General features: G+C 49.8%; 1 protein-coding gene across 1 annotated transcript; it reads right to left on the bottom strand.

Moving 5' to 3' along the window:
• Positions 1-5,196: 5,196 nt before the first annotated feature.
• On the bottom strand, positions 5,197-20,019 carry MISP (mitotic spindle positioning). The gene is made up of 5 exons (XM_077805475.1): positions 19,714-20,019; positions 10,991-13,235; positions 9,390-9,607; positions 8,379-8,417; positions 5,197-5,966 (listed from the first exon to the last, which is right to left on the bottom strand). Exons 1-5 carry the CDS (start codon positions 20,017-20,019, stop codon positions 5,877-5,879), a joined length of 2,898 nt encoding a protein of 965 aa, XP_077661601.1. The 3' UTR covers positions 5,197-5,876.
• Between the last annotated feature and the right edge of the window lie 531 nt (positions 20,020-20,550).

Raw genomic sequence — 20,550 nt, 5'->3', positions numbered from 1 at the left:
ACACTATAGAGCTTAGCCTGCAGTATTGATGGGAGAGTCATTATGGCAGAATCTCCACCCCTTTAGTTTTGAAAAAAAGAGTGTGGAGCATTTTTAGTATCATTGACATAAGTGTTTTATATGTAGATTCTGTAGAAGTGACAGCATGACCAGAGACCTTTGCCAAACTCCTCTGCAATCACAGTGTGAAAGCCAAGCTCCCCCGTTTTTCAGGGGAATTTGGCTTTATTAATAAAGTAAAGCCAACAACAAGATAAAGAGCATCTCAAAACTTTTCCCCAGGCTCCGTAGCCACGCCCTAGAGAGTGGAGCCACTCCTACCTCCATTATATCTAGTTGGGGCAATGAGTCATGAGAACCCGCTTAACCCTTTCTCAGCCAAATCAATACTTAACAGTGTAGGCTGTTACAAGTCAAAACACTGCCAGCCTGTACAGGTAACTTAGAGTAAGGCTCTAGAAAGTAAAGATCATTCATTTTTTTTGGAGGACAATCACAAACTTCTGCTCCAAGAGCAAGATGCACTTTGACCTTTCCTTCTCCGGTATAAACACAGAGCAGGAAGTTCATATACAAAACCTCAAAACACTGCACACACAAACCTCCCCTTGGGGACGGGATGAGAGAAAGAACAAACCATATATGGCAGATGTCCGTCATGTCACTTAATGCATGGCTGGACGGCACTCAGATACAGCAGTGATGGGGGCGGTATAGGAACCTCTATGGAAATTTCATAATGTATACTTTATCTGCAAGAAAATTTGTGCAGGAAACAGCCTAAAGAGAGCCCTAGAAGTAGCAAAAAGGAGCTAGGGTTGTGAAACAGGCACTGGTTCATTTAACAAACCTTATTTCTTCTAATTCCATATGCTAGCAGTTGTATATAGGCTGTCACAGATCACATCTATTCCTGCCTCATGATGCTCTTAAACTAAAGATCTAGTTGAGTGCACTTCACATAGAAAGTTAGGGTTGGAAGGGACCTCAGGAGGTCATCTAGTCCAACCCCCTGCTTGAAGCAGGGCCAATCCCCAATTTTTGCCCTAGATCCCTAAATGGCCCCCTCAAGGATTGAACTCATAACCCTGGGTTTAGCAGGCCAATGCTCAAACCACTGAGCTATCCCTCTCCCCATACCATAGTAGTATTCTGTATGGATTTGCTGAAGTAGATAGCCTGAGTTTAATTGCTACTTGTAGAAGAGAAAATAAGCATATCCAGTTAAGCCACTTAGCACCTCTGCAGTCTCAGTGCTGTCAGTGAATTTACTGATTGGTACTGAGTAAGCAAGGAAGTCTGGTGGCACCTTAAAGACTAACAGATTTATTTGGGCATAAGCTTTCATGGGTAAAAAACCGACTCCTTCAGATGCATGGAGTCATCTGAAGTGGGTTTTTTACCCACAAAAGCTTATACCCAAATAAATCTGTTAGTCTTTAAGGTGCCACCAGACTCCTCTTTGTTTTTGTGGATACAGACTATCACGGCTACCCCTCTGATAATGAATTCCAAGTCACTCTTCTAGCTGTTTTGGCTCTGCAGGCTAAAGGGAGTAAGAAGTTAAGCAAAAGGAATGCATTTGTCTATGTAAATACATCCAATTCTGAATACACAGAGGGATCAAAATAACATCATTCCCCTGTAGATGGTTGCACAGATGTTCTCAATTACTCTATCCAGAGTAAATCAAGTCAGATACTGTATCTCATACCTAAGAAACCATTATGCTGTTCAAACCATCTCTTACCTCCAGACTTTCCACCACACTACTCTTTAGGGCATGATATTCTACCCTTAGTCCATTGACATCAAGGGGATTTCTGTGCACACAAGATAGCATGTTTACAAATGGTTACCTGCATTGGAAAGTAACGTCAGTTGTCCCCATATTGGTTTCCTAAAGCTTTTGAGGGAAGGGGGGAAATATCAGACACCAGGCAGTCAGGGGAGGTAGCCTCTGAGGTATACACAATATGTGGGAAGAGCTGTCCTCATTGCAAGAATCAGAATACTTGGATAACAGGTGATTTGGGTATCCTTGTGATCCACTAACAGGATTGCTAGAGGAATTCCAGGAGGAAATTTAATTTATTACAGGGGATTTTTTTTCCTGTTTCATTGGCGGATGAAAGTTCATCTTTTTGAGGGGAACAATGAGGATGCAGGTTTAAAGGGACTCACAGGGGGTTATGAGGCCCAGAATCAAATTTACCTTCTTTATTTTCATTTAAAAAGTCTGTGTAATTGCTTCTAGTTCACGTGTGTTTAAAGAAACAAAACACAAGTCACTGAAATGCTCTCATCTAAATGACAAGAGGCAATACTGCTTGCGTGCCAAGTTGTACCCAGTTGCCAATTAAAGTGGCTGAATTACAAATGTCTCAAAAAATATTTTTAGGGCACTGACTCCCTAAATACGAATAGTGGGCCGTCCTACTAATAGTGCCAAAGAAAACCTTTGTTGTGTTGCCGCTTTCTAGTATTTCCACCTCTGATCTGCAAATGAGCCAGTCATCCACATACTGGAAGGCTGTGATCTAGTCATTTCTCTCTCAGGATACACTGTGATCCCACATGAACTGATAGGCTTACAGACAAACAAGCTGCACCTGTTAGCTGCCCACCTACTAAACAGAGAAGATTAGAGATTTGTAGTGAAACACTGTTCTGAGTAATTGTCAGTACTTCCGGTCTGTATAATCACATATCCAAAAAGGAAACAAGTGCTATGATATTGGACTGTAAAGGAAATTGGGAATGTTTACAGTAAATTAGCTTTTATATGGTGCTTTGTCATTCAGAGATCTCAAAGCACAGTCAGTGTCATTCTCTCCATTTTACGAATGTGGAAACTGAGGCACAGAGAGGGGAAGTGACTTGCCCAAGGTGACAGCATGTCAGTAGTAGACCTAGAACGAGAACCCAAGTCTTGTGATTCCCCAGCTAGTTCCCCAGCCACTGGACTGTGCTCTCTCCCAATCACATGGCTCAAGAATGTGATGGAGAAAAGATCTGTGTCACAGAGCCTCCTGCACACATGGCAGAACAGGACTCACACAGTGCTTTCCTAGCTGCTGCGTGGAGAACAGTAGGTGGTGGCGCAAGATATAAACAAGGCTCGACACCCCCTGCTGGTCACGTATTCCTGGCTCAGAGGAGAGGCGAGCCCTGCTGAATTTAACATTGGCAGAATGGAGACAGCAATTTCACTCTTTGCAGCAGAACACCCAGAAGTTCAGGCAAAACTCAGCTTCCCTTCCTCTTTTCGTGTGTGCAGCTTTTAATAAAACAATGCCTCCGTGGCACCACTTTTAAGACTTGCAAAAAGAAAAGGAGGACTTGTGACATCTTAGAGACTAACTAATTTATTTGAGCATAAGCTTTCGTGAGCTACAGCTCACTTCATCGGATGTAGCTCATGAAAGCTTATGCTCAAATAAATTGGTTAGTCTCTAAGGTGCCACAAGTACTACTTTTCTTTTTGCGAATACAGACTAACACGGCTGTTACTCTGAAACCTGTCATTTTAAGACTTGAGAAGCAGAAGAGGAAGTGAAAGAAGGGAATGTTTGCCCTCAGTGGTCACCAAAGTAACCCAGCTACATGAGTCTGTTCTTCCCTGTCACATTTCTGCTTAACTTTAGAGCTGAGGTTGATAGCGCTGGCTTAGACCAGGGCTCGTCCAAGCAGATGGTGTGCTGGCGTCCCCCCCCCCCATTCGTTTCTACTGTTGACCTCCAAGGAGCTCCATCCAGAGCCTGGGCTTTTCTTAAATAGAGACAGCGTCGTGCTGCATGGTGGGTTTGAGAGAATGGAGCAACATTGATTTGAATGAGAACTTCACGCTCATTTCACTTATGATGTACGGTAAGATGAGCCTAAGTCCTATGTTCAATAGCTGCATAGGCTCTTAGAGGGTATTAGGCAGCGATGTCCCATTGACTTCAGTGGGAGTTGGCGCCACAAATATCTTTGAGGATCTGGGCCCTAGGAGCCTAAATCTCATTGAAAACCAATGGGATTTAGGCTCCTAAATCACACAGGTGCTTTTGAAACTGTTACCGCTAGTCAGAATTTGGATGTAGATCTCTAGCGGCGACAAGCCGGTGCTTCAGTAGGAGTTCTCTTGAATTCTCCTGCCTGTTCCACCCTCTCCCTTCCCTGGTGAGACAATTTGGTGGAAGCTCCACAGGCCCCATTTTCCATTACTCTCAGCCTTGCGTAGTCATTTACATCAGCTCCAAGTGAGAGATTGAGTCTGTCACTGGGCCCTCTCCACCGAGGTGAATTTCAGCCTAAGGAAGGGTACTTTTGACTACTGCCCTTCAGTTCCCTATTGTGGCTGCTTCAAGAAATGTATCCACCTTCCTGAAAATCCTGCTTTTGCTGCTGCTCTGGAGCCCCCTAGTGGACTGTTCATAACATGGACTGGGCCAGCAGACTCGGATCCTTCTTCTGGAAGATGGATGTGCCGGGCGGTTATGTTAGTATTAGGGCTGTCCATTAATCACGGTTTACTCATGCAATGAACGCAAAAAAATTAATCACTATTCATCGCACTGTTAAACAATAGAATACTACTTGAAATGTATTTAATATTTATGGATGTTTTTCTGCATTTTCAAATATATCGATTTCTAATACTACACAGAATACAAAGTGTATAATATTATTTTTGAGTACAAATATTTGCACTGTAAAAATGAGCAACAAAAGAAACCGTATTTTTCAATTCACCTCATACAAGTACTGTAGTGCAATCTCTTTAACATAGTCAAAAATAAATAGAAAGTGAGCACTTACACTTTGTATTCTGTGTTGTAATTGAAATCAATACATTTGACAATGTAGAAAATGCCCACAAATATTATTGTTTAGTCGTGCGATTAATTGCGCAATTAATTTTTTTCATCACTTGACAGCCTTAGTTAGTACCCTGAAATTTGCTTATATTTTCCCGCTCCTGTGAGCGGGGTAGCACCTCTGCTTTTTGAATGCCTGGGGCCAGACATAAAAAGACCTCCTGGGAATTCCGACTTTCCCCTTCCTCCAGGAAAGCTTGTCTCTGCAATTCAAGGGTTCTTTCCCCTACTTTTCCCTCCCCTCCCCCCATTCTCCCTAAACACGCACACTTTCAAATCCCCAACACAACCTCACCTGAACATCTCTACTGACAAGACAGGCTGGAACGAATGAGGGGAGGAGGTATGACTCTTTAATAAATTATTAGCAAAATAAACAACAGCATTAATATATATATTTTATATACCACTGCATCTCTGCAGATCATATCGACTTCTTCTGCATCCAATGAAGTGAGCTGTAGCTCACGAAAACTTATATTCAAATAAACTGGTTAGTCTCTAAGGTGCCACAAGTCCTTTTTGCGAATACAGACTAACACGGCTGCTACTCTGAAACCTGACTTCTTCTCTGTTTCCCATTTCAATTCTTGTGAAGATCCAAAGACATCTGTATATCAAGGGAAGTTCTAATGGTGTGGCAGGTAAGCACCTAAAACAGCTTCAGAAATAACTCCTTTTGCCAGCTACAGGGACACAGCTTGGAGTTAAATTACAGTCCGTGTTTCATTTTATCTAGCCATCTACTTGCAGAGAAGATTAAAATAAAGTGATCCATTTTTCCACCTTAAAAATATTCCTTTGGCGGGTGGGGGTACAAGCACAAGCTAAAATTTTTAAACAGTCGCCTTTTGAGATTTAAACATATACAATTTGCAAAAGTCCGTGATTCTTACAATCATCACGTGGAGAAACAATTGGATGATTTGTACTTAGGGTAGATTGAATCCAAAGCGGAGTAAATGTAAATACAAAGCAAAGTCTGCTCTTTCCTTGGCTGCTAGAGCTTCGTCAGGCATTATCTTTGTTGAAGAACTGTCCTGATTCCCAGCGTTCGGCCATGGCATTCTTGTGGCGAGTCACTCGGGTGCTTTCTAAAATCTAAAATTAAACACAAAATTATAGACAGATTCCTATGCACTGGCTTTTTATTTTTACAAGATTGTGGTTTGTTCTTTGACCTTGCCTTCCTCCCACTGTCCCCACGCTCCCTCTAAATCTTAGGCGTAAAATTTTCAGCAGCAGCCACTGATCTGAATTGTCTTAAGTTCTGAGTGCCCAATTTGACATGTTTCTGTCTTGATTTCAGAAAAATTGACCACCCACAGCTCATGGAAAATTTGAGTCGTGGTGACTCAAGTTGGGCACCTGAGAATTAAGTTGGAGACCACTTTTTAAAAATCAGGCCTTTACAGAGGGAGGTGGTGATAAGGTACCAGGCCTGCTCCCATTGAAATTGGTGGGAGTTTTTCTTTTGAACCAGGCACATCTGCCAGACTGACCCGCTAGTTTCACATTTCTACATGCACAGGGTTAATCCCAATAATTTTCCACCCTGCACAGGACAGATGGACTGACAGCAAGCAAGTGAAATCAGAATCACTGTGACCGTATCTATAAACCTCTGGACACAGGAAGTTCCACTGATCAGAGACAGATGTTGCAGGGAAAGTGCCTTAAACAAGCACTGAGTAGGGCCGGGCTGCTGATACACCTGTTCAGCTAAATTCTGCTTCCCTGTGCAGAACGAGAAAGCAGGATCTATCTATTATACTTACATGGCTCCCATTACTGTAATGTCTAAGCTTTTCACACTCTTTAATGTATTTATCATCCCAACACCCCCTATGAGACAGGGCAGTGCTATTATCCCTATTTTACAGATGTGGAACTGAGGAAAAGAAAGACTAAGTGACTTGCCCAAGGTCATGCAGGAAGGCTGTGGCAGAGAAGGAAATTGAACCTGAGTCTCACTTAATTATTTCCCTGCCATTGTGAGGGCCTCAGGCTCCTCCTTCTCTGCCTGTGGCACATAACATCTAATCTCCTGTAAGCTCTAATAGTTTGTTCTCATTTCGATTGTTGGGTTAGTGAGCAAGTGCTGGGTGGTGTTGCCCTGTGATATACAGCAGTTCAGACCAGTTGATTTAGTGGTCCCCTCTGGCTTTAAACTCCATGACTCCCAGGTTGCAGGCTACTAACCACCAGACTGCCCTTCCTCTTCTTTTCCAGGAGCATTCACTCTTGGAGGTGTCTCTGGCAGCCCACTCCTCTCTCCCATGAGGCCCCGCTCTCATGCTTGGAGACATCTTTGTTGCCTAAGTGCTGTGTTTAGTCAGCCCAATTCAGCTGTTTGGCACTGAAGATGCTCTTTATTAATACGTGAAGTTTGGAGAAGAATTTTCTATCCCCAGCAGAGACCAGCTCTCTGCAACGTTCCAGCGTATGCCAGGCCTAAGCCACTGTGTGGACGGGCATTGAACACTACAGGCCTGGTTCACTGCTGCCCATCACCTTATGCCATCTGTGCCAGATGGGTGTAATCTGCTACCATTCCGGCTGAGTATCCCTTTGGCACTAGGGTGACCAGACAGCAAGTGTGAAAAATCGGGACAGGGGGTGGGGGGCAATAGGTGCTTGTATAAGACAAAGTCCCAAATATCAGGACTGCCCCTATAAAATCGGGACATCTGGTCACCCCTATTTGGCACAGATGTCAACGACAACACAAGGTGCAGAGTAGCAGAGAGTCAAGGCCCTGTCCATTTCAGGTATATTTTAGTAACGTTCCTTTTCCATCGGATGACTTCAAACTTTAGGAATTTAACATGGTGCTTTTGGGATGTGTGCCCAAGAGGATGAATAAATGAAGGCTCCCCACAGCCTGAGCTCACAAAACTAAACATAGAGTTGGCTTGAGACTCAAATCAGGACTTCCCAAAGTTGTTCCGAGACCCAGGCTCAGCCAAGAAGTGTCTCAGCCTCCGGGAGCTGGATTCCCATCTGATCTTCCCCAGTGCTGGAGGGTGTTTGGATCAGGCCCATTCCTAATGAACTCACTACTAGTATTAACCTCCTGGAGTGTCCCTTCAACCTGCTGAGGCTGGCTCCTAGCACAGTCTGACCTTGGAGTGAGAGACTGTTTAGAAAAAAAACTTCTATTCCTCTCACAATGGAATAACTTCCTCCATGCAAAGCCAGACAAAGCAGTTTCACTGTGCAAGGATAGGCTTGTTATCCCTCTCCCTGCCAACCACCACGCCCTGTGCATTCCACAGCCACACATGCAGGTGCCCTCACAGTTCTCTTTCATGAAGTGCCTGTTGGAACGGGACTTGACATTTGGAGCCCTGCTCAGTGATTGAAATCTTCCTGGCTAGAAGGGGCCATGGAAATGGGTGCCAGAGAAATGCAGACGTGGTCTGAACCCTGTGGGTATTTGCAGGGAGGGAGGTGGGTCAGAGAAGACAGAGGAAGTCCAGAGGCAGCGCTGAAGAGTCTGATGTACTTTACCTCTGTGTTGACGTCATCACTTGCTTCAATGCTTGCATACTGCAAGAGGGGGAAACAAAAGGTCAGATGAAAGGAACCTGGCAGAGAAACAGGGTGGGTGATCAAGAGAAACCAGGCACGAGGGGCAAACCCCCTACAGAGATGGATTGTGCTGGGTCTGCATAAAGTGTGTGTGGAGGGGAAGGTTCAAGGAGGCGAGGCACGATGGGGCTATGGAGCACAGACCCCACACACTGTCAGCCGTCCCAGAGTGGGTGGGGAGGAATAGGGCACAGGCATAGCTCCCGCTGCAGAGCTCGCTGGGTGGGGAGGGGAACCCACACCTCCGCAGCGGCGAAGGGTACGTCAACGCTGCCGTCGGAGGCGTGACGGCAGCATGCGTGGCCGTGGCCAAGCTAGCACTGATCTACCTAGCTCCCAGAACAATAGCAGTGAGGTGGCAGCATGGGTCCAAGCCCACCCAGCCCCTTGGGGACGTATTCAAGCGGCTAGCCCATGCTGCCACAGCTTCACTGCTATTGCTAGCGGAATCCAGGCTTGCGTGGGGAGAGCGACATGTGCAGTCGCCCTCTGATTGCGGCATTGACAGCCCCTCAGTCAGTGCAGCTGCTGCACCATCCGGCCAGCCTCCCTCCCTGCAGGATCTGGGCACCCACTGATGCATGTATCCTCCCCAGGAAATAGGCAGGTTTCACAGGCGGGGAGCTGAGCTGAGTCACACACGGGGAATCTGCGGCAGAGCCCGGAATAGACCCCAGGTTGCCTAAGCCGTGGCCTGGTGCCTTAACCTACAGCTTTGCCAACCATCCAAGTGGCAGGGTTCCAAATGACACAGGGCAGCATGGGAGGCTCAGCCTCTCCTCACAGCCAGCACCACCCACAACATCGACAACATTTCATTGCCTTTTATACCTGAGCAACTGCACGGCCATGCTTCCCACACCCCAGCCTGCTGCTAGAAAGTGACTGTGATCCAGGCCGGCCCTGAGGCTGCCAGACTGGAGCACTCACCTTCCTGTCTTCCTTCAGCTTCCTCTTCTTCTTCTCATCCCACGGGGGCCCCGTGGGACCGTCAGAGGCTGTTTCAGAGGCGTGTCTGCCTGTGTAGCCCTGATAGGGACTGGGCACATTAGGTGAAGGGGCTGACCCCAGCGTCCCTGACTGGTGCGAGGCAGGAGTGAAGACGGGTGATTCGGTCACCCAGTAGCTGTCAGCGGTGCCCGAGGCGGCTTAAAGAGAAAGATACACGTGCAAAGGGATCCGGTACCAGGGATGTGTTTTCACAGGTCATTGGGCCCATAGGATATAAAAACAGGTGCAAGGTCTCAGGAGTTTTGCTTTGGCCTGGGCCCAGAGTTCCGACCAGCAGTGGAGCACCCCCATAATCCAGAGGTGTCTTGGGTCTGCTGTCCCTGTTCTGACGCATCCCTAATTCTATTAAGACCGTCCTCTATGCTTTCTCCACCCCATCACTGCCTCCGCCCAGGCAATCTGGGCTGGATCCAAAGCCCAGGGAAATCGACGGAAAGACTCCCAGGGATGTCAGTGGGCTCTGGATCGAGCCGCTCTGTGCTCCAGTAATGGAATCCCTGCCTAAGGAGGATTAAGTGTTGTAGAGACACCAGGCATTGTTTGCTAACAGGATACAGGCATCCTATTGGAGAGCTGAGCAAGTCCTTGCAGGGAGGAGTTTCTTTGCCCCCGCACCCGCACCCAGTCCTGCCTTCAGGGATGTTTGCCCCAGAGGTGTGGAGGGGATGTGGCATTTTTAACCTTTACTCTGTTTGTTTGGTTGCAGCTGGGCAGCTTGCAAGACGAGACTGGATTCCAAGGGGTGTGGGAGGCTGACACGGGAGAGGAATGAGCAAACAGGGGAAGGTGCCCTGGCACGGCATCGGCCTGAGTCAGACCGGGAGGCGCTTCTTGGGGAGATGCTTGTTCGCTGGAGATGGGGCTTGAGCCATGAACTCTGGATCTGGATTTCAATTCAAACGTGGGAAGTGGCAGGATGGGGTAGGGAGCATGGATTTGGGGTCCCAGTTTGGGCCCAGCGCTTAACCCCTTGTGAGCCCTTCTCTTAGGCTACAGGCTCCTTGGATATCCATTAAAGGCAAAACTCCTCTCCGCTCAGAGGGCCAGCACCAACTTTGCGCATCATCTAGAGCCTAAAGACCTGGTTCTCAATTACTCCATTCCTGGGTTTAGGACAAGCATGGGGGGAAGGTGAGGTAGGCTGATTGTGTTCCCCCAATTCTGGGCCTGTGCAGGGACCTGCCCAATGGTTCCCATGGTCCCCTAGGGACCTTTGGAAGCACAGAATAGCTCTTGGCCATGGCTCCAACCCACCTGCTATACTGGGAACTGGGTCAGACGGGGAGGCTGCCTGAGTGTGTTCGGGGGAGAGGGGGGCAAACATTGTCCCCGGGGCTGTTTCCACTCACTCTAAGGTCCCCCTTTATGCAGCCAGGGCAGATAAAAGGGGCCCTACTGTCACCAAGAATCCCGGGGCATAAGGACATTGGTGATGCATAGGACTCACGCTGGCCCTCTGCAGGGGGCTGAATGTCACCCCAAGGGAGTGAAGCCCCATAGTTCTGTCTCTCTCTCCTCACCTGAACTCTGAGATGAAAGCTGAGACCGGAAGCCCTTCTCCCGGGCAGAGCTGTCATCGCTGGCTGGAGAGGAGCTGTCAGTCAGCAGCCTATGCCTCCACTGCTCCTGCAGCTCCTGTTCCCTCTGCAGAGCCCTTCGGATCTCCTCCTCGATCAGCCAAGACGTCTGGGGCTTGCCCTTCCTTAGGGTGTACTGGTCCTCCTGGGTGCCCGCTGGCTCCAGCATCTTTTCCTTTCCGAGCAGGCCCTGCGTCCCCTGGTCACTCACAAAGGAGATCTTGGGTTTCCAGAACGGAGTGGCGAAGTATTCCTTGTGCACCCTGACCCTCCCCTCCGGACTTGCTGTGGAATCTGTCCTTTCTGTAGGGCTGGGGCGCCTTGCCCCAAAGGAATCCTCATCCACCAATTTGCTGCAGCTGCCGGAGGGCTGACTGCATGACAGCAGCCCATCCACCGTGCTTCTCTTACTAGTGTTTAGCGTGGAATGTGGCTGATAAGCCTGGAAGTTTATTAGATTCACGTTGTGGTTAGGGACTCTCTTTCCATCTGTGGTGCTCTCCGTGGGACCAAAGCTGCCATCCACAGCTTGCTGTAGTGGAAATTTGCTGTTCAGGGTTCCCCTTAGGTCCTCTGATTTCTTTGCAAACTCTGGTTTGTGTGGGGCTGGGAAGGCATCCTCCTGCTCAAATACTTTCTTGCGCTCACCCAGTTCCTGCTGCGTCCCCTTGTCGTACATCCCCAGTAGCCTCCCTTCCTTCTTCAGATCTTCTTCCCGCTTGGTTTCCTGCTCGATCTCCCTCTGGACGTAAAAGGAAACACGGCCTTTGTCTTTCGCTTTCCTGGAGGAAGATAAAGAGAGAGAAGTGGAGAGGAGGGGCTTGGTCTGGATTTCCACCAGCTCATTGCTGCTCCTCAGTCTCTGGATCCCTCTCTCTTTCCATAGGCTTTCCTCCCTCTCCATTGCCAAGCGGATTTCCCGTTCAATGGGCGTCTCATCCCTGGCCTTCAGCTGTTTGGCAGGATCCTGGTTGCCGGCCTTCAAATCCAGCTGAGTGTCGAAGATCTCATTGGACATGCTTCCATCGCTAATGTAACCCACGCTGGACTCATTGGACATTTCACCCAAGCCGGAGTCCAGGTCATCTCTGAAAGATGCTTTGGTCAAGCTGGCTGTTCTCCCATTGGGATCTTCCCTTTCTATACCAGTCTTTTTGGGAGCATACAGCTCCTCCGCCATGGGTGTCTCGTATGCCACATCATACCCGTTGATCTCTCTCTGGCTGGGTGCGTCAGCATCGTCATAGTCCATAAACATCTTCAACACGCCCTCAGCGCAGTGCCACTCTCCCTCAGAGGTGTTCTGAGCTGGTTCTGGCTTTGGAGACATAACTTTCTGCCTCGGGCTGAAGACCGTGCTTGGGTTAGTCTTTTCCAGCATGAGGAACTGTTGCCGGGCAGCAGCAAAGTTGATCTGCTCCCTGTCTATGTTTTCAGGGTCGACGGGTGTCCTCACTTGCTCTGGGGAACGGCTATAAAAGCAAAGGGCAAAGCTGGTGGCATAGCCTCCTCCCTGCTTCGCCTCACCTCTACCGGCTGAGCCCATGCTTAGAGAATCCAGCTCCTCTATGGAGTTCCACTTCTCAGCCATGGTGGAGCTTCTCCTCACCACCTGGCTTTGGATGACCTCTTTCCTCTCCTCTTCAAGCTCTTTTGCTTTCTCGGGCGAGATGTCCAAACGGGTGAGGGGGTAATTCAGCTCTTCCTCATCACCCGAGTACAGCTTGGATGGCTTCCTCTCCTCTTTATAAGCCCTGATATCATACAACATCCCTGATGTCACGACCTCTAGCTTGGACTCTCTGTCTGGAGGTGGAGTCCAGAGATCCCTTCCAGCATCCAGGGAGTTTGTTGCAAATTCAGATCTGTCTTCTGGCAGATAACTGAGTCTCCAGTCGTGGCCATTTTCAGCCTTCCAGTTGCCCTGGCTGTAGGGAGCAAACACATCATCGCTGCTCTCAGCTCTCAGTTCTGCAGACAAGCTGCCTTGGTGAGTGTTGTATTCAGGAGTCTTGTGAGGGAGATGGAAGATCAGGTTTCTGGTGACTCTGTCCATTTCCTGGGGCGATTCCTCAGGCAGCTCTTCAGAAGCGTCTTCCTGGCCCCTGAGCTGCTGTTCAGCTGTGGGGTTAATCGCAGGTTCCTCGTACACCTGAAGGCCTTCTGCATGAAAGATGTTTTGCTGTCCCTAAAGGGGGAGAGAAGTCACATGTTAGAGAGAAACACAAGAAGCAGAAGTCACAAATGAGTCTGAGAATGCTGCTCATTCTCCTGACCCTAGTGTTTCATTCTGACCCTCTGCTGATCAGTAGCTGATGTCCAGGGCCCTGCAGGTCAGCTTCCTAGTGAAGGAAAAATCAGCGACGCAGAATATGGATATATTCTAAGTGTAACTTGTTTTATTTACACATATATACCAGTTCTGGAGCAGAGGTGGTCAAAGAGCATGCAGGGCAATCCTCCAGGAATCTCAGCCCAACACTAATGTCTGCTTCCCCGGGAGAAACTCTGCATCAAGAATTGCCTGAAATCAGAGTCCATGGCAGGCAGTAAATTCTCGTGCTGATCTCACAGCTCCTTCTCGCCTGAAGCGGCCCCTACACAAAAACCTTGCATAAGCCACAACTAACAACAACACTGCATGTCTTCTTAAGAATGAAAACTTGCTCACACGCTCAGAACTTGGAACAGCGCCACCTGGTGACAGCTGCCATAACCCACATAATGCTGTGGAAGCTGTGGGCGGCACCACACCTGGGTACTGTACACATTTTGGGGCAGCGTATGATGAAAACGTATTGAGGAAGTGGCTGCTGTGTATGTAACATCAGTGCCTTCTACTGGAGAGAATCAGGACTGCTCAACTGTGTGTCATAGGCCTTATATTGCTGGCACAAGGGATTCTCCTTTAGCTCAGTGCTACACACCTGTGTGCCTTGAGCAGGAGGATCTGAGTGGTATACGGCTATAAGTGGTATACGGCTTGTGAGAGACCCAGGCCAGCTGGGTACAGCAGAGGAGCAGAAGGCAGCTATACTGGCCACTGGATGAACAGGGTCCTGTTCCCTGACTGACCAGAGCAGGGGCTGCTCCAGGCTAATGAGAACACCTGACTCCAATTAACCTGCAGAGTCAGGTGAGGCCATTCATCTAATGTGACTACCTGACTCTAATTAAGGCCCCTCTGATAATATAAAAGGGCTCGCTCCAGTCAGGCAGAGAGGAGCGGAAGTGTGGCTGAAGGGCTGGTTAATGAAGACACCCTCAAGTCATGAAGAAGGGAGAAGCAGGAGAGCTGCTGGGAAATGGACCAGGGAAATGTAGCAACTCTGGCAGTAAAAGGTTGGCTGCCAACAGCTGCTACCATTAGGGTCCCTGGGCCGGGACCCGGAGTAGAGGGCGGGCCCGGGTTCCCCCCAACCCACCACTACAGAAACACCTCCTGGGAGGGGAAGACAGGCCCCTGTCAGGACAGGAGGCTAAACTGTTTTGGCATGAGGCCCTAGGAACAACAGAGACTGTGGGAGTTCTCTCACCAACCTCCATTGCTGGCTTATGATGAAAAGGGCTCAGTAGACTGTATCCCTGGCCTTAGAGAGAGAAGGGCTACGTGGAGGGTTGCAGTGAGCCTCTGAAGCTAGCATAAACCGCCTGGAAGCGCGGGACCCATGCGGACAAGGTCGGAGGTCTGCCACAGGCTATAAGGCTGCGGTGCTTAGCACAATGATTATGTTAGCCCATGGGTGCGTTATGGACACAGGATGTTCAGAAACGAAGGGAGTGGGATCGTAGTTAGAGAAGGCCTAGGCAGGGAAAGACAACCAAGCTCAGACAGGAAAGGGGAATAAAACTGTAGCTGGAAAAAGCATGTCCTTTAGCAGTCACATTTTATAGCCCTTGCAGATTTCCCCCTCTGGAGCCAGGGAAAGATAAGCGCCAGCAACTAGGACATATATTTGAAATGATCGAAAGGGTGTGGATCATAAACGTAGTTCCATGGCTCATAAAATGCAGCAAACTTTAACCCAAGTATCGTGCAAAACTGAAATAAATTCCAGCCCTTGACCTTGGCTTTTATGCCTTCTCATGCCAATTGTTCATTATGAAACCTACTGAGGGTGGTGATGGCAGCAGGAGTATCTATGCTAATCCTCCGGTGACTATAAACCAGTTACCTCCTGTGTTTTTTCAGGAGCTATGTTGCATCCTGGGTCGATCAGTGGAGCACACAATTCTCAGGGATGGGGTGCTCCATAGAGATCTACGCAGTGGATTCATTTATGTATTGGGGCGTGGCTGGAATGCCGATGTACCTATGTAATAATCCTTGCCACACACGTCAGCAGGAATGAACCTTTCAACACCAAAACCAGAGTTCTCCGTTTGAACTAAAGGGGACGCACCATCCAGGGGTCATAAGTAGCCACCTGTTATAGTAGCTGGGGACACTAGAAGGAGACTTGATTACACATAACAAGTAAGAGCCTGATCCAAAGCCCACTGAAGTTAATAGAAATAGCTTCAGGAGGTTTTGCATCAGGCTCAAAGTAAGTATATTGCACCTTGAACATAAGAGCGGCCAGACTGGGTCAGACCAAAGGTCCATTTAGCCCAGTATCCTGTCTTCCGACAGCGTCCAATGCCAGGTGCCCCGGAGAGAATGAACAGAACAGGGAATCATCAAGTGATCCATCCCCTGTTGCTCATTCCCAGCTTCTGGCACACAGAGACTAGGGACACCATCCCTGCCCATCCTGGCTAATAGCCACTGATGGACCTATCCTCCATGAACTTATCTAGTTCTTTTTTGAACCCCGTTATAGTCCTGGCCTTCACAACATCTCTTCACAACCTTGACTATAGGTTCACAGGTTCTTGACACCATCAGGCTCTTGACGCCCTTACGATCATCTAGTCTGACCAGCTGTATAACTCAAGACAGAGAAACTCACCCACGATTCCTGGATCAAGCCCATAGTTTCTGTTTGAGGAGATCATTTACAAAGATACCCAGTCTCGCTGTAAAGACGTCAAGCGCTTGAGGATCCCCCAGCACCCTAGATCAGTTGTTTCAATGATTAATGCCCCTCACTTTTAAATATTTGCACCTTATTTCTAGCCTGCAGCTTCAGCTGCCAACCACTGGCTCTTGTAATGCCTTGTACAGCTCAGTGAAAGAGCCGCTCTGATGCAGCTGCATCTCTCCCAGCTGTGATGTTGCTGCGGTCAGTAACCTGGTGTCACCTGCTAAGGCTAGACATTGCAGGGGGTCTAAACGCACCCGGCACAAAGAAGCGACAAGCCCCATGTTTGAGTTATGTGAGGGACAGCTCTGCCAGCCACTAGAGAACTTTGCACAGCTGTTCCTCCTTTGCAAATACAGTTAATTCAGCCTCCCAGCTGGAGATTAGGTAAATATTATGACACCCCATTTTATAGTGGGGGAAATTGATTGACAGATTAGCACAAGAGACTAGGGTGTAGAATGGAACTCGTCTCCCAGAGCTGAGAGTAGAGGCCAGGAGTCCCGAGTCCCACTCCTAATCACGACCCACCATTCCCTTCCCTGAATGAGAACCCAGGAGTCCTGACTCCCCATCCCCTACTCTAACTGCAACACCCCCTCTCTGGCAATGGTATCTGCAGCCCTTCCTACTGTGTGACTGGTGCAGAACATCTGCTCCAAGCAAAAGAGTCTCCTGGAGCTATTTCAGACTCGTTCGGAAGCCAGTTCTGCAGACCTTCTGGGCAGCCACTGCCCCCAGCTGAAAGGGTCAAATTCACACCTGGAGACAGCAGGTGCAATGCCACTTTCACTGAAGCCATCTCTGCTCATAGCAGGTCTGAGTGGCTCCCATAGGCTTTTCACTGCATGGACACTGACCTGCTTAGAGAGAGTCACTGGGTCAGCAGGTGTCAGGCGATTGACTCCAGGGATGGATTGGGCCCGTTGCACACTGGCAACCGAAATCCAATGCAGCTGCAGTTCCCAAGGGTTTATACTCAGCTGAATTCTTATGACTCTCTCATTTCATACTGGTGGGTAATTATCCTTCCTTTATAGCTCCTGACTACACAGAGATTGGAAATTTATCACCCTCCTGCAGCTTATCTCCTGTCCAGGAGTCAAAAGTCCCTGCTGGGAGTGGCTGTTGTGGAATGTGGGTGGGTGTCAGCAAGCGGTGAGCGCTGCACACGTCAATGTGCCCCAATGTGCCCTCCACGTTACTCCGACGGCTCTGCCATGGAGTGAGCCGCCAGCTGGAGCAGGCTCCTGGCACTGGATCGGAGTGGGAACGTTTTCCAAAGACCAAAGCCTCAATAGGAAGTGCGTGGGAGTCAGGCACTTCAATCCTTTTGAGGATCTCCACTTCCGGGGGTAAAGTTCTGTTGAAAGTCAACGGGACTTAGACTCCAAAGTGGGCCTTTGAAAACATTTCCCTATGTCTGTGATGCTGCCCCCTGCGCTGTTGCAATGTAGTGTCGGATGGGAAAGGACCCTAGGGACTAGCGATTTGGGTTGACTCCATTTTTGGGGTGCTCAGCATGAGACACATTAAAGGAGCCCGATTGCCAGACAGTGCTCAGCAGATCAAGCTCCTGTAAGGTGTCAGAAGCTGGGCACTCGGAGACCAGAGTCACTTTTGGAAGACTTGGCCCGGGGGCAGCGTGGCCAAGTGGGTGAGACATAGGAGGGGCAGGCAGGAAATACCTTCTGCCCAGTTCTACCACAGACCTGCTGGCAGCGCACAAGTGACGTCCCAGCTCAGTGCCTCAGTCTCCCCATCTGTAAATTGGGGATAATGATACTTCCCCACCTTTCCAAAGTGCTGTGAAGTCTACGAAGGGAAGCCTCAACAAACAGCATGAGAGTTTTATGCTGCTTCTGGCTCCCTGCTTCTGGCTTTTGTGCAGTGGGCGGACAGGCAGGAAATATGTCCCTGGATGATCCCCCGCCCAGGATTCACGCACAACTCCCCGTACGTCACACGTGCACGGGATCCACACATGCAGCACTCCGTGCTTTGAGAGGGGACAATGTCACAACCATATTCCTGATCTGCACCCTCTAGGACCCCTGAATGAATGGTCAGGTTCCTAAACTCCCTGCCCCACTCCCAGGGAGCCCAGGGAGCGGAGCATGAGAAGAAGCCCTAACTCTTGGGTGGCCATGATCCAGTACCTACATCTGAGTAAGGCCCACACCCACTTCCATTGTCTTTGGAAGCAACAGGGTTCTTTGTTAGTCAATTTCATGCCAGATTTCTCAATTACAGAGGGAGGAAGGTTGTGAGGGGAGCTGATCAAGCAGAGGATCGGGGCGGGGGGGAGGGGGCTGAGGGAGGGATATGGGTTAGTGCTGCCAGTAAGGGACAGTGGCACCAGGACTCCTGGGTTCTATTCTCGGCTCTTCCTATGAGAAAAGGGGCAGGGGGAAGGGGACAGACAGCAAATGGGGCGTGTGTAAATGTGAAGGGGAGTTTGGTGATGCTGAGTGGCTCAGCGGATGGTGGGATTCCCCAAGGAAGGTCCCCCACCCTGGGGATTCCCATAGTGGTCACTGGGTAGCATTGTGGCTCCAAACAGAGCTGGAAGAGGATTCTCTATGGGGAGCAGTAAAGCAGGTGGCCGGGGAAGGGAAGGTTTGGGGCAAGCCTCTGCCCGCTGTGGGATTCACTGCCCTGGAGTTCGGGGGTGAGAATGAGCAGAGCATTGGCGGCCTAGGAGTGGAGGAGGGAGGTGATGAAAGACCACGGACAGCCCCCGCACTCAGCCCACAGCAACCCGCACTCTCTGTAATAATTTCCTCAGCAATGTATTGTTGCCAGCAACATGGACGATAAACACAAGATCTGACTTACTGCTTCCCAAGCCTGGGAGAGAAGCCAAGGAAGTAATGGGGCACCACACCAACCCTCCCCAGGCCCTGCTCCCTGCTCCTTACTTCCCCCTGCCCTCCAGTTCGTGGCCGGGAGCACGACCGCAGAGAGAGGCCAGAAGTAGCCCCGTCACCTCGTTACTGCGAGAGGGACGAGCAGGGAGCGACCCGGCAGGGCGCTGGCATTTCTGTAGCATTCATGGACTGCTCAGGGTCTGCACCGCGAATCTCAGAAAGGGCACCGAAGTCCCTGGGGCCATTGCCCAGAGCAAGTGTTGCACACGCTAGTACCCAGCAGCCCCTGGGGCCTTTGCCTAGACCCGACATCGCCTCCTCTATTCCCCAGAAGCCCCCGGGGCTTTCCCCAGACCAAGCACCACATCCTCTGTTACCCAGCAGCCCCCGGGCCCTGCCCAGACTTGACATCACATACTCTATTCAAACCCAGCGGGCTTGGTTCTTGCTCCTTTTATGCTTGAATCCTGACCAAAACGTACACACCGAGCAGCCACAGGCATCCGCACGCACTCCCCACAGGTGCACACGCACACACAAACACACACGCAGACCCATTCACACACACGTGAGCACGTTCACACTCGCGGGACTGGCGTACAGACGACGCATCCAGTGCGGGGTAAGCGTTTGAGAGTCCTGGCTACACGCGCTATAGAAGAGCTAGGCTTATTATTAGTAGCAGTAGGAAGTTATACAGGAGCGGCAAAGGCTAACGAGGCCCCACCCCTGATCCTGCCCTCCCACCCCACCCAGAGCACAATGCACGTACTGTCAAAGGGACCCTCCAGCGTGGGCGTTCCGGTTCCCCATGGCCATGGAGACCTCTTAGGGGGCATTCGGCTGGGCTGGTGTTGGTGAGCGAGCGTGTTTTTGAACTACGCAAGTGACGGGCTGGGGGCAGGGAGGGGTGACGCTGCCGGAGCAGCCAGGAGACCACGGGCTGCATTGCCCTGATAAGCTCCTGGCCCCAGGTCAGTGGAGGAATTCCAAGAATTCGCCTGGGCTCGCTGTTGGAGGCCAACGGTTGTTGAACCCGAGTGTAGTGCCCTGCTCCCTCCCCCAGCGTGCCCCTCATGATGACCTGCCCTTTGCAGCACCCTGGAACTATCCCGCACCACCCGCAGGCCTCAGCGGAAGGGAGCCCGGGCAACAGACCTAGCCCTTGCCTGGCAGGCCTAGCACTGGCTGCATCGAGAGGTGGCTTTTGATCCTCTCAGCCTGGAATGCACTGAGACATCTACTCACTGCCCTGGCAGAGACACGGGATCCATGATTTAATACATTTTACGCCATCCCTTACCATCCGTCACCTTCTCCGTCAGCATCAAACTAGACCCTCTTAGATCCTGACACGAGGGAAGCCCTAGATCTGAACCATCTTGAAATTTGAGGGAAATCTTGTGGCTAAAATACTTTTCCTACCTCTGCCACAGGTTTGCCTTGTGACTTTGGGCTTGTCACCTCCCCTCTCTGGGCCTCAGTTTCCCCATCTGTATAAAAGTGATGATCCATCGCACGAGTAGGGTTATGAGGGTGAGTTCATCAGTGCAGAGCAGCGCATTGCCCAAACCAAGCACCACATTCTCTAGTACCCAGCTGCCCCTGG

This window comes from Eretmochelys imbricata, chromosome 25, assembly GCF_965152235.1.
Source record: "Eretmochelys imbricata isolate rEreImb1 chromosome 25, rEreImb1.hap1, whole genome shotgun sequence".
Lineage (NCBI taxonomy): Eukaryota > Metazoa > Chordata > Testudines > Cheloniidae > Eretmochelys > Eretmochelys imbricata.
The sequence above is the reverse complement of the archived record's forward strand: the minus strand, read 5'-3'. Positions and strand labels throughout refer to the sequence as shown.